The following is a 12029-nucleotide window of genomic DNA, read 5'->3' as shown; positions in this document are numbered from 1 at the left end:
GGGAGACCACCCTCATTCGTTCACCCCTTCCCTCCCACTCTTCTTCCCACTGGGTTGCAATCGTGACTCCTGTGGTTTTGGGCAATGAGAGAGTGTCATACCCGACACTGGAAGGGGACTTCAAAGTGAATAAGTGGAGTTTTTTGAGCTGTTAAGAGTGGAAGAAGGTATGGGAAACACCAGTCACCTAACATGGCAAGCCATGTGGGAGATTTCCCTCTCCTCGTAGGAGTTGTCAGTATTTGTGGCTGAAGCTTTAAGAAGTATATTATGAGTCAGATGGCAGGTTCTTCACACCACCCCATGGAGAATAGTATGTAATAATATTGTCAGATAGGCTCAGCATCAGAAGAGCTGGCAGACCCAAAACTATAAGGCAGGATGCTAGAGATTTGCTGATGTGAAAGCACAGTAAAGAAGTGGTGGAATTTCAGTCTCTGCTTATAGGTACTGAAAAGGAAATTTTGTTCTTGATAAGGAATAGAGACCTCAAAAGATTTGGAGACGAGCCAGTCGGTAAATGAAAACCTTGACCAGATAAGACAGAAGGCAATAGAGAAAATTCATGTCTGAAACCTGTAAGGGAAAATCAGATGTAAACTTGATGAGAACGGTATACAAATTTTAAATGTTTGCTGCCATTGTTACTGTTGCTTTTATCATTATTGTGTTAGTTTTACCAGACTACTGCCACATTCTAGACTTGGGGCTGAACCAAAGGCTCTATTCTTAACAAGTGAAAATGAGAGTATAACATCACAGAAACTGGACAGCTATGTGGGCAGAGAACTAAAGGAAAAGTAAAGACAAGAGAAATAGAGGAAAAGTAAGGGCAGAAGGCAAAGCAACTATAGCTGATGACATGCAAAGAATTTATCATTGTCACATAAGTAGGCTTGATAAAACATACTGAACATGGAAACTTTACGAACAAAATAACTTTACAAAGATTTTTTTGTAATTAGATACTTAAGCGTACAAAAATCACTTGCTAAATAGCAAAAGAATTAGCAAAGGGATTGAAAAACGACAATTAGACTTGTCTTTGGTAGATGTACTCATGTTTTTATTAAGATCACTGATTCTCAAGAATACAATGAACACTGATTAAATGTAAAGTGTACAAGCAGGATGCTGTGAACTGTTCCCTCAAATACATGTAACACTTATAATAATTTAGGAAATAATACAAGTTTCTTCAACTAAAATTAGCAGTAAATACAAGGAACTAATTACACTTAATGTTTACTGTAGAAAGCACAGGTGCTTGATACCAGTTGAACCTGATACATTAACTCAAGATTTTTTGTATTACACTGAAATGATAATTCAGTGGTTAAAGACAGAATATCGTAAAGAATTTGAGGTTTACAGTAAAGTGATATGTGTTGCACGGCTTTTCACTGGGAAGCAGATGGATGCAGATGCAGTGTGATACTGAGTAATATTTGCCTTTGCTCCTTGTATGAACATGCCATGAGTTAATTTTGAGGATTCAAGTTAAATATGTATTATGAATGTTTATCTGAAGATATTTCAGCATAAAAAAATACTTTGGTTTGTGCAAAAAGCAATGATAATTGACAAAGATTAGTTACAACACTAAAATAAATTTCTTTCATGACTAAACTGATATGGCAACAGTCTGACAGAGCATACCTCATGTCAGAATATAGGAAAACTTAATGATCCTTCATGGATCAGCATTCCGTTATCATTAAAGATAAGGACTACAGCTAAATAATGCTAAATGTCTACCCAGTTACTACAACATAAAATGCCATCAATATACAGTATATACAGTAAATGTTGTGAGTACAGTAAACACAAGACCTGACAATTAAAATCACAATTTAACAAGAAGCATGCAACTCCATATTTACTTCATGGTCATAGTTATAGGTAGCACAAGAATTACGATTGATATAACTACAAACTTGTTTGTGATTTATATTGTAAAATGTGTGAGAGTAATAGAATAATTAAACTAATACTGTACTGCAGTCAAAAACTAATTTACCCTGTTCATGAATAATCGATGAAGTGATTGGACAACACGCAATAATCAAGAAACTACAGTACTAACACTAACCTAACAAAAGTAATTGTCAATGTACTGTAAGATTTTCATTGTAGAGTTTATCATTAACTTCCCTGGATCATCAGAGTTGAAGAGTCATGTATTGCCTTCAGAGTTTTTAAATCGAGGTCCGAGAGGTAGTTTCATGCTAACAAGATCCTCCTCAGTTAAGAGCATGAGAGCATCCAGGTCTATGTGTTCCTTGGCAAATGTAGGAATAAAGTCGGCAAGACCTGCAGCTGCTAAAAACAGGTAAACAGGAGTGGCTTCACTCTCATCATCAGAGGGCAAATCCTGCAAAGAATTTTGAAAATGCTTTATGTAAGTTTTGCAAAATTAATAATTATAAATTAGCTACTACCATTGAGCTTAACATCATGATAAAAAAAGAAAGTATCCTACCTCCTCTTCCCAGGGTTCAGGACCATTTCTGTGACTTAAAGAGCTGGCAGAACCATCTCCGTTAGATGATGCCCGTGCAGAATCACCCTCACTTCCACTTGTTGCTATACTGCTAAGAGTTGCTGTTATTGAGTTCCTGAAAAAGAAATAAAAGTAGTTATACAATCAGTGCTGCTAAAGTTTCAGCACCTTCAGTTCCTAAGTAAAATGTGAAATTTAAGTTAAAATATACAGTAGTGCATACAGCAATAGCTAAAAAGTGTCACATTTTTCAAACAAAATATTCTCCCTTTTTGTGAAAGTATTGAATATCTTAAACCTTGACTTTGAGATATGTTAAAACCAAATCACAAACTACTAGTCATTTCTTGAACTCGAGAGGTAATTTTAAAGAAAACATATGGTTCTTCTATGGTCTGATATGATGGATCTAAGTAAAATGAGGGTACTACCCATGAAGGGTATTGTCGGGGTGGTAGACCAGGGTAAGTGTTTTGCGAGGTGAGGGGAAAGCTGGGTTGGGAGGGCCTTTGTCTAGATGAGAGCTTTTGCAACTGTTATTGGCTTAAAAGTATTAACATAAACAAACATATTTTTATTTATCACTTTTCAGTGACTGAATATTGTGGGATGACAGGCCAGGGTAAGAACTTTTGCAGGAGGGGAGGAGGAGGGTGGAGCAAGCTGAGAGTGGAGGGTTGGGAAGACCATCATCTGCTTCAACTGTTCCATCATTTTTTCACGTCATATGTTTTAAAAATACTGTGTTCTACGTTTTTTCATGCGCTTTGATTTTATATTGAATAAGTGTCTCTGAAGTTGAAATGCCAGCAAACTGAAATAACATATTCGTATAAATTGCCCAGTCAATCAGTTTTTCAGTCTGTGTGCGTATTGTGCATTACATTACCATAACATGTTACGTAACCATGTACACACATGCATCACCTCAACATACATATGCATTACATTGAGGTGAACTACAGTAATCGTGGTATGGCATACAAAAATTTAATAATCCTTACACGTCCAAAACACATCGTTAATCAACTTAGGCAATCATACACATTGGTTGAAACCTTTGAGTAACCAGGTAATGCAATATATCCACTGATAAACACAATTGTATGTCACATTTCATTAAAGGATATTGATTTGTAATAAAATAATAATGCGCAATGCAAGAGATGAGAGAGAGAGAGAGAGGTATTAAACAGACATATGACTGCTAGCAATATTGTAAAATTACTTGCAGATATTGCCTGTCCATGCAACACAAGTAAAAGACTAAGCATTGCATTTAGTTCTTATTCACTTTTCATTCAGTTGTAACCATTAAATTAGACTACATTGTGGGGGCAATAGGTATTGCATATCCGTATGGGTCTGGGCACAATAAAACGATTAGGTAGCATCTAGATCTTGTTTGCTGTTTGTTCAGTTGTAACTGTTTAAAAACTGCTTAATTAATCTCTCTCTCTCTCTCTCTCTCTCTCTCTCTCTCTCTCTCTCTCTCTCTCTCTCTCTCTCTCTCTCTACATCTTATGAGTACTCACGAGTTGATTTTCTTACTTTTGAGAACTTCACACGTCACTTTGTCTCTATAAATTGCTCATATTAAAGTTACAATAGTGTACATGCTAAAGTTAAAAACCCTTGATGGAATGTAATTAAAATACAGTAATTGCATTAATCATAAAATAGTGCATTACATATTTACCAAAGGCTTCAAGCAATGATTTACAGTAGCCTAAGATCTATTAGCTTCCGATGTGTTTTGGATGGTATATAGATTTCATAAATTTTTTGTCATCCAAAATAAAAAAGAAAATTGCTGTAATATATCTTTGAAAAGCCTGTACAGTACACACAAATACACCAACAGATATGAATTAAATGTTTATTAGATTTCTAATGGGGAGGTACCAAAATGCAGTGTAAAATGGTAGCTACTTGTTCCATATAAAATCAGTATGTGTATACGTACATGTATGCATGCATGCTTATATGTACACATGCATCACAATACCGTGCATTTATTTTCCTTATTTCTCTCTCTAGGTTATTCTTTATTTAAAAAAAAGATTTTCAAGTCCGGCCCATGTAAGCAGTTTCAGCTTATCTCAGATAGAACTTCAATGTAAATTTTTTTTAAACATTTTATGAATGGTATACTACACAGTTTAGTTTTCATTTCACATACAGTACTATACAGTACTGTACAGTGTATTTTTTATAGTTTATAAGCTCTCTAAAGTGTGCTGTTTGTTGTTTGCAGGCAAATATATTGTATACAGTTATGCAGTATTGACAATTAGGGGGGGTAAGGGTACAAAGTTGCCATTTTACATCAACAGTGTTTTTTCATTATATCCAGAAATTTCATTACCTAGCAGGACCGTGGACATATTAATCTGGATACATGAGAGATTACTTTTATTCTTTCTCTGCATACCTTTCAGATGGCAAAACCTCTTCAACAGGTGGAATGAACCTATTCCATACCTTATATGTTCTTTGTATTTATATCTTGTCAGAATATTTCCATTTTCCTTACAACTGTTTCCTCTTCCTTTCAACTTATTGTTAAACTGATGCAATTCTCTGGTTTTGTCCATCATGTTTACTGAATTTCAGTGTTTACAGCTTTCCCATAAAAAAAGCATCTCTGGTTGCATTTAGTTAATCGCCTGACTTCTGCGTTTGGACCCGGTACTTTGTTCCACCATACATTAGTAGAATAATAGTAATAATAATGCCCCACACATAAATAGGGAGGAAGAAAAATCACAATTCCTAAAAATCACCTGAAGGCCACAGATCCAAATCCTGGTCTTGCAAATAATGATCCACGATGGAGCATGTTTGGCTCTGTACTGTCAAAGGAAAAATCTGGTTGGCTTGAAGATCTATATAATGGATGGCCACCATCTTCATCATCCTTCTCAAAAACATCACTGATCTTGCCTCGTTTGCCACCTGAAAGAGGAGTAACATGATGTTAGAGTAAGTACTTTTGCATGAAGCTGCCATCTTTTTTGTTATACTATAGTGCAGTAATAACATTAGTTAACATTTAAACTTATAAGTGGATTAAAAATCTGCTAGATTTCCAAGATTATAGATAAAATATCAGTTTAGAAATATGAAAAACACGGGACAGTACTTACTCTGTTGATGTATGGCTTACTTACCCTGTTGATGTATGGCTTTTGTTAAGTTTTAGGAAACTTACAAGAATTTATAAAATAACTGCATGAGAGAAAACTTACAAGAATTGTTGAAGCAAAGGTTAAATGACTATTTCAATAAAGTTAGGCCATTCATGCCAGCAATATAATGTGAAACATGAATCAATAAAATTCAAGGGGAATGTTCATCTAAGTTGTTCTTAGGGAAAAAATCTACATCCCTACTCTAGTGTTTCCAGCTAAAACCCAATACTTCAAACACTCTTTGAATATTACTTGTTCATCACTCATAAAGAATGGAAGGTCTGCATAACTATTTTCTGTGAGTAGGCTGTGAGCTTAAATGACATAGAGCTTTCCATCCATAAAAACTAGGTCGTCTTTGTGTTTATTTTCTGTCAGGTATGCTCAGTAAAAATAATTGTACTCGTAATGCATATATACTTTGGAAGGGGTATCTAACATGTCAAACTAGTTTTAGCACTTTGTTAATTAGAAAAGCCAAAGGTGCTCATGATTTTTCACGTCCTCCAGCACTAGCATGTACATGACTGAAACATCAGTGTCATACTCATGTAAAAATGGGTTTCATAAGAAACCTGTGTTGAAAAATGAAACATACTCAGTGCAACAAATCCTTGAACAAGAAAAATCGTACAGTGCCTGCAAGTATGAAATTGTGAGATAATTTTATATATATACTGCACTGTATTACAGTGAAACTAAATTACCAAACCGTGAAACATGTACCTTACACAGAATAGCAGTAGTTTGTTCCTGTTTGGTCTGGAATACAAACCCGATTCATTAATGACACCTTTCAGGAAATATCAGTGAAAGTGAAGTGATAACAATTACACAAAAAATATGTTAAAGATACATGTTCCAGACAATGATTCCCATATACAAGGTTAGCATCTAGTTGAGTTTAATTGCAAAATTTAGAGAAATCTAACAAACTAAACCTAATCTTGCTTACTGTTTGTGCTACTGGTGCTTCCACTTGGGACAAAAATAATCTCAGAATCTCTTCTTAACCCAGAAAGGTTACGGACGGATCTTTTCCCATCTGCCTCCATTTCTCGAACCTGCCGAAAGAAATTTTCAAACATCTTTTAAATAAAAATGTATTACAGCATGTTCATTGTATATACAAGGTATTTCAAGTATCAACGCCATTTTTATTTATAAATATAATGTGCTTTTGATTTTTAACAAAATAACAACTCATACCTTGAAGTCACCAGCAGCTGTTTCATCTTGTATCTTTTTTCTTTCAATTTTCTTCTGAATTCCTCCAATGCTCTTGGTAGGCTTTTTGTTGGTCTTGTTGCTGTTTGTGAGTTCTGAAAACTTGGGTGTGCTGTTGACTTTATTATTATAAATGACACTTGAATCTTTCCTTTGCATATTGATAAATGGCAGGGATCCTCGAGATATGGTATCAATGATACTCTTTCGGCGACCAGCTGTAAAACAAGAAAATTTTTATAAAAAAATTCTGATTTTGTTACTAGCGCTGATTGAATCAAGATTAGGAAATTAATATTTTCATTCACATTCAGGAACACTAAACTCATCAGAAGTGTTTAGTAGAAAAGAGATTTTATTCGCATAGACGTCTCCAAATTCCTCAGCACAAATTATAAACTGCTTCATTACATTCTCTAGAATTCTCTCTCTGGCTTTAATTTTTACATGCAGGATTAGTTTCAGCATAAAGAAGTGTGTGAAATGATTCTGCCCCATGTTATATAAATGCCCCATCATTTTGTTGCGTATAATACCTAACCGACAGGAATTTTTCTGTGAATATTTCAATTCTTAGTGACACTAATGTATATGTATGAGCATAACTCTTAATAGCAATTATTTTCATGTGTATAGTTCTTAATGTTGTACTGATGGTCTTTTAAATAATTAAACAGCCCCTTACACATCAAACATATGCCAGAAAGCTAGTACAATATTTGGCAGTTCTTTTCTGAAAATCATCACAAATATACATAAAAACATTGGTAAATGAGATTATGCTGGGTGTCCATGCCTACACTTATGCACTTGCTACAATTAGTGTTTTTGCATTTTATCACAAATATTCAAATGAAATGAAAGTACTGTACATAAACAAAAGGCTGTCTGTACCTTGAGGTTTTTCATCCAGCTTTTCAATCTTTTCCCTCTCCTTCAGCAGCTTCACATTTTCCTGCTCTCTCTTTTTGTCAGCTTTCTTCTGAATTTTGTCGAATTCTTTCCTCCTTTTTTCTGCATCCTTTTGGGCCTTCTCTTGCAGCTTCTTGACTTGCTGGAAAAAATATAAAAAAATATGGCCCAAGCATAATTTTCTGTTGTAAGAGCTCAAAGCATATTTGACTAGGATAGCAACTTGACTACTAGATGTTAATCACAGCATATGCAATCAGAAATTCTCTGGGAAATGGTTAGAAATGGCAGTTTCCCTGAAAGTAACATAGCATTAACATAAACATTGTTGGGATTAAAGGCAAATGTAATACAGATGCACACTTGCTCCTGCTAACCGGAGTCACCTTGTGATATTACTTAATGCTACCACTAAGACAAGTTGGTAATTTAAGCTTTTTTAGCATAGCAGTCATAAGGTACAACCCTGTTGTACACAGACGTTAATTTGTCCTTGAAAACTGAATATTTTTCATTTCTTTCACCTTTGCATCCGTAATTTCTTGCTTCGAAGATACATTGTCCAGGAAACGGAGGATCTCATCCCGGTTGTTCATTGCCGCCAGTTCCTTTGCAGTGTGGTATTCATTGTCCAGTGCCCAAATGTTGACGCCGAAATTGACAAGGAATGACACGCAGGTCATGTGACCCCTGGCAGCAGCACAGTGAAGGGCTGTATTGCCATAGTGGTCACATTTGTCTGGATCACCTCTGTAAAACACAAGAAAAGAGATGATACATAATTCTATAAGAAAACCTTAGTGATCATTATATTTTTATGTGTCTGAAATTATCTTCTTTAAAGGGGCTTTGAAGGGAAGAAAAATGATTCAATTCAAGCAAATTTTTCTGTACAAGAGTTTCTCTCTCTCTCTCTCTCTCTCTCTCTCTCTCTCTCCTCTCTCTCTCTCTCTCTCAAGGTAAGGGGAATGTACTGGAAGAGCAGAATAGGCAGACAATTTGAGAATTAAAACGTCATCAGGAGAACAAGCGCAATGTATTGCTACCTGACCTCGAAAATCCGCCAAATTCGCGCGCTCCTTCATCTCAGTGGGAAAGTGTGGCTATATTTTCTCATTTTACCGCCAATTCGCGCATAATCGAAATTCGACCTTCCCCTAGGCCACGATATATATATTTACACTAGTTCTTTTTTCTATTTTCGTTACAAACACTGACAATCATACTGGCTCAATTGCATACTTGGCCCTAGGCGGCAGAGAGTTTCAAAATCGTGATATTCGGAGTCATTCTTTCGCGATCATTGGCAAAAGATGTTGCAAGTCAATATCAGTAAGGAGCGTCATGTTATTGCAAAAATTATCTTACACTAACAAAATACGTGCAAATTTATTTATGTCAAGTAAATACATAAAGATGTGAAACTTAGTTGAATAAAAAATATCGAAATCGAGCTTGAAAAATAAAAGCATTCCTCCTCCCCCAAAACTTACGCCCCAAGGTATGCGAAAAATTTAATAAAATGCGACACTAAAGAAGGAATAACAAAAGAAACACAAGCAAATATGATTTAAACTTTAATTAAATAAGTTTAAACTGAAACACGTGAATTAAACACTGGAAATTAGCCCTGTCAACATGATTTTAAGCTTACAAAGAATTTACAATTCGTTCCCATACAAAAAGGTTCTCAAGTTTGTCATTCCATTTCTCTTTATTTAGCGATTTATCTTTTTTTCTTTTCGTTCGACCACCCCAATTCACGATCAAGAATGCTTAACAAATGGAGCTAAGACGCTCTAGTGGTCAAATTAGCTTTAGGAAAGAAAGATAAGCATAAAAAAATATTTTATCGGTCTACTTTCCCCCATATAGGCCAAGGGAGACAACCTTATTCCAACCTCGCCTAGGAAAGCAATACTCACTCAACACCCTAGACACACCTCTCTCTCTCTCTCTCTCCTCTCTCTCTCTCTCTCTCTCTCTATCCATTCATATAATATGTATTTATACAGTATATATATATATATATATATATATATATATATATATATATATATAATATATATATAATATATATATATAATATATATATATATATATATATATATATATATATATATATATATATATATAACATATATATATATATATTCTATATATATATATATATATATATATATACCAGTGTTTCAGAAACTAGAGCCCCCTCCACAGAACAAATGGAAAGTTGTAAGTTTTCTGCTATAGCCCATCTCCAAGTACATTATTTTAAGTTTCTATTAAGTTATTTTTTCATTTTACATTTTCTTGTATTTTCAGACTGAGTAGCTTGAGTTAGATACAGCCATAGCTAACATTCGGAGGAAATCAGATGGATTGACGAATCCGGGCTATAACCTTCAGAGAGCAGGATGCTGGCGCATCCTTCATTTCATATTCTGGATAGCTAAATACATTAAAGAGATGAGATTCTTTGTTAAAAACTGGAACAAAAATCCATATGACTGTCATCCTTGAAAAGAGTGAGAATCTTGGAAGGCCTGAAGTCCTTTCTCATGGTCAAAAGACATCATAGCTGAGGCAGTGGGTAGACCAAGAAAGTCTTTATGTAAAAATTGCTTTGCTTGAACTAGAAACAAAAAAGGGGAAAGAAGAGAAGTTATAGTGCTGTATATCGTGAGTTGAAAAAATCTGGTATGAAGCCATTTCATGTTATCAACAAGCCCAACATCACTCAGCAACAGAGAGAAGACTGTGCATGGTTTTGTGGTTCATTTCTTAAAGATTGGGGTGAAGCTGACTTTCTCCATTTGCGCATCAGATGGGTTTCTTCATTTACACAGTCAGGAAGCAAACCATAAAAATCACATCATTTGGGCTGCAAAAGTTGGATGACATCAAGCGATGACGTCTTCTCCATGGTTGTGAAATTTCCTGAATGTTTGGGGAATTTTCTGTTTCACAGCCAAATGGTAAATGTGGATCATCAAAGAAAAGGACAGTCATGGAATGGAAATACTTTAGTGAAACTGTGCTTACTGGTGGAAATGTTTCCTTTCCTCAAGATCTGAAAATGTGTTATCTGTTGGAAGAAGTCACATTTTTGCATGATAAGACACCATGTTTCAAGCTCTTCAGACACAGGGACTGCTTCAAAACAGTGGTATCGATTTCTTCATCAAGTGAATTTCCAGGTAGCTCCTGACCTTAATGTGTGTGAAAACATTGGTAATATCTTAAGGGATATGTGACTCGCTTTGTCAATTTTGATGGTATACCAGCCTCGACGACCTGTGAGGGGTGACAGTGCTCAGGAAATGGAGTTTGAGTCTCAGCTTTTTGCAATTTGCTGAAATCATACCCCTCAGATGCAGGCTGTGGTACAGGCAGATGAAACCACACAAAATATTAAATATACTCAGAGAAACTTAGATAAATACCTGTTCTGAATTAATTTTGTTTTTATCATATCAATTTTAGTTTATACTGTAGAGGGTGCGTCTAATTTGAAATCTATATATATATACAATATATACAGTATACTATTACTCATTATATATATATATATATATATATATATATATATATATATATATATATATATATATATATAACTCTCAAATGTCTTTAAAATGTATATCTTTCATGATCCAATATCAATGACCACACAGTATTTACATTAATAATTTGTCTCTTTTGAAGAAAGAGAGAGAGAAACCACACGAAGGTCTCTGAAATCAGAATGAGCAAATTTTAGGATTCAAAGGAAATAAACAATCAGATGATGTCATTGTTAAGGCATTTTAGGAGACAGGATACAAGAAAATTCTGAGAAAGGAAGAATTGACATCCCACTTCCTGAGTCAAAATGTTTTGCAGCCAAAACTAACGCGTTAGAACAATACGTGATCAGAGCGATACAATCTTAAACCCGACGCAATTGCCATATGGTTCAGTGCAACAAGTCGTTCATATTTCTCAAAAAGGTACATGTATTTGCCAGTGTCGTGTAGGACCAAAGCTTTTAATGAAATGTAACCGCGATCAAAACAGATTGCAGCTGGCTAATCATAAATGTGTTTTAAAACAAGATGAAGAACCAAGATTTGGTTGTGAACAGAGCAACCTATTCACCTGACTGACAGCACATTATCTTTTGCAATGACAATCAAAGTAAAAGAAAGCACTCA

The 12029-nt window shown here is 34.9% G+C and overlaps 1 protein-coding gene across 1 annotated transcript in view; it reads right to left on the bottom strand.

The window, feature by feature from the left end:
• Positions 1-1033: 1033 nt before the first annotated feature.
• Positions 1034-12029, bottom strand: part of Sans (SAM_USH1G_HARP domain-containing protein Sans) — a 62718-nt gene continuing 51722 nt past the window's right edge. The window contains exons 3-9 of the mRNA XM_067114959.1: positions 8361-8586; positions 7819-7978; positions 6907-7142; positions 6653-6761; positions 5290-5461; positions 2483-2618; positions 1034-2374 (exon numbers count right to left, since the gene is read on the bottom strand). Coding sequence (XP_066971060.1) covers positions 2177-2374; positions 2483-2618; positions 5290-5461; positions 6653-6761; positions 6907-7142; positions 7819-7978; positions 8361-8586 — 1237 coding nt within the window. The 3' untranslated portion in view covers positions 1034-2176. The remainder of the gene's footprint in view (positions 2375-2482; positions 2619-5289; positions 5462-6652; positions 6762-6906; positions 7143-7818; positions 7979-8360; positions 8587-12029) is intronic.

Source organism: Macrobrachium rosenbergii, chromosome 2 (genome assembly GCF_040412425.1).
Source record: "Macrobrachium rosenbergii isolate ZJJX-2024 chromosome 2, ASM4041242v1, whole genome shotgun sequence".
In the NCBI taxonomy this organism is placed as follows: domain Eukaryota; kingdom Metazoa; phylum Arthropoda; class Malacostraca; order Decapoda; family Palaemonidae; genus Macrobrachium; species Macrobrachium rosenbergii.
The sequence above is the reverse complement of the archived record's forward strand: the minus strand, read 5'-3'. Positions and strand labels throughout refer to the sequence as shown.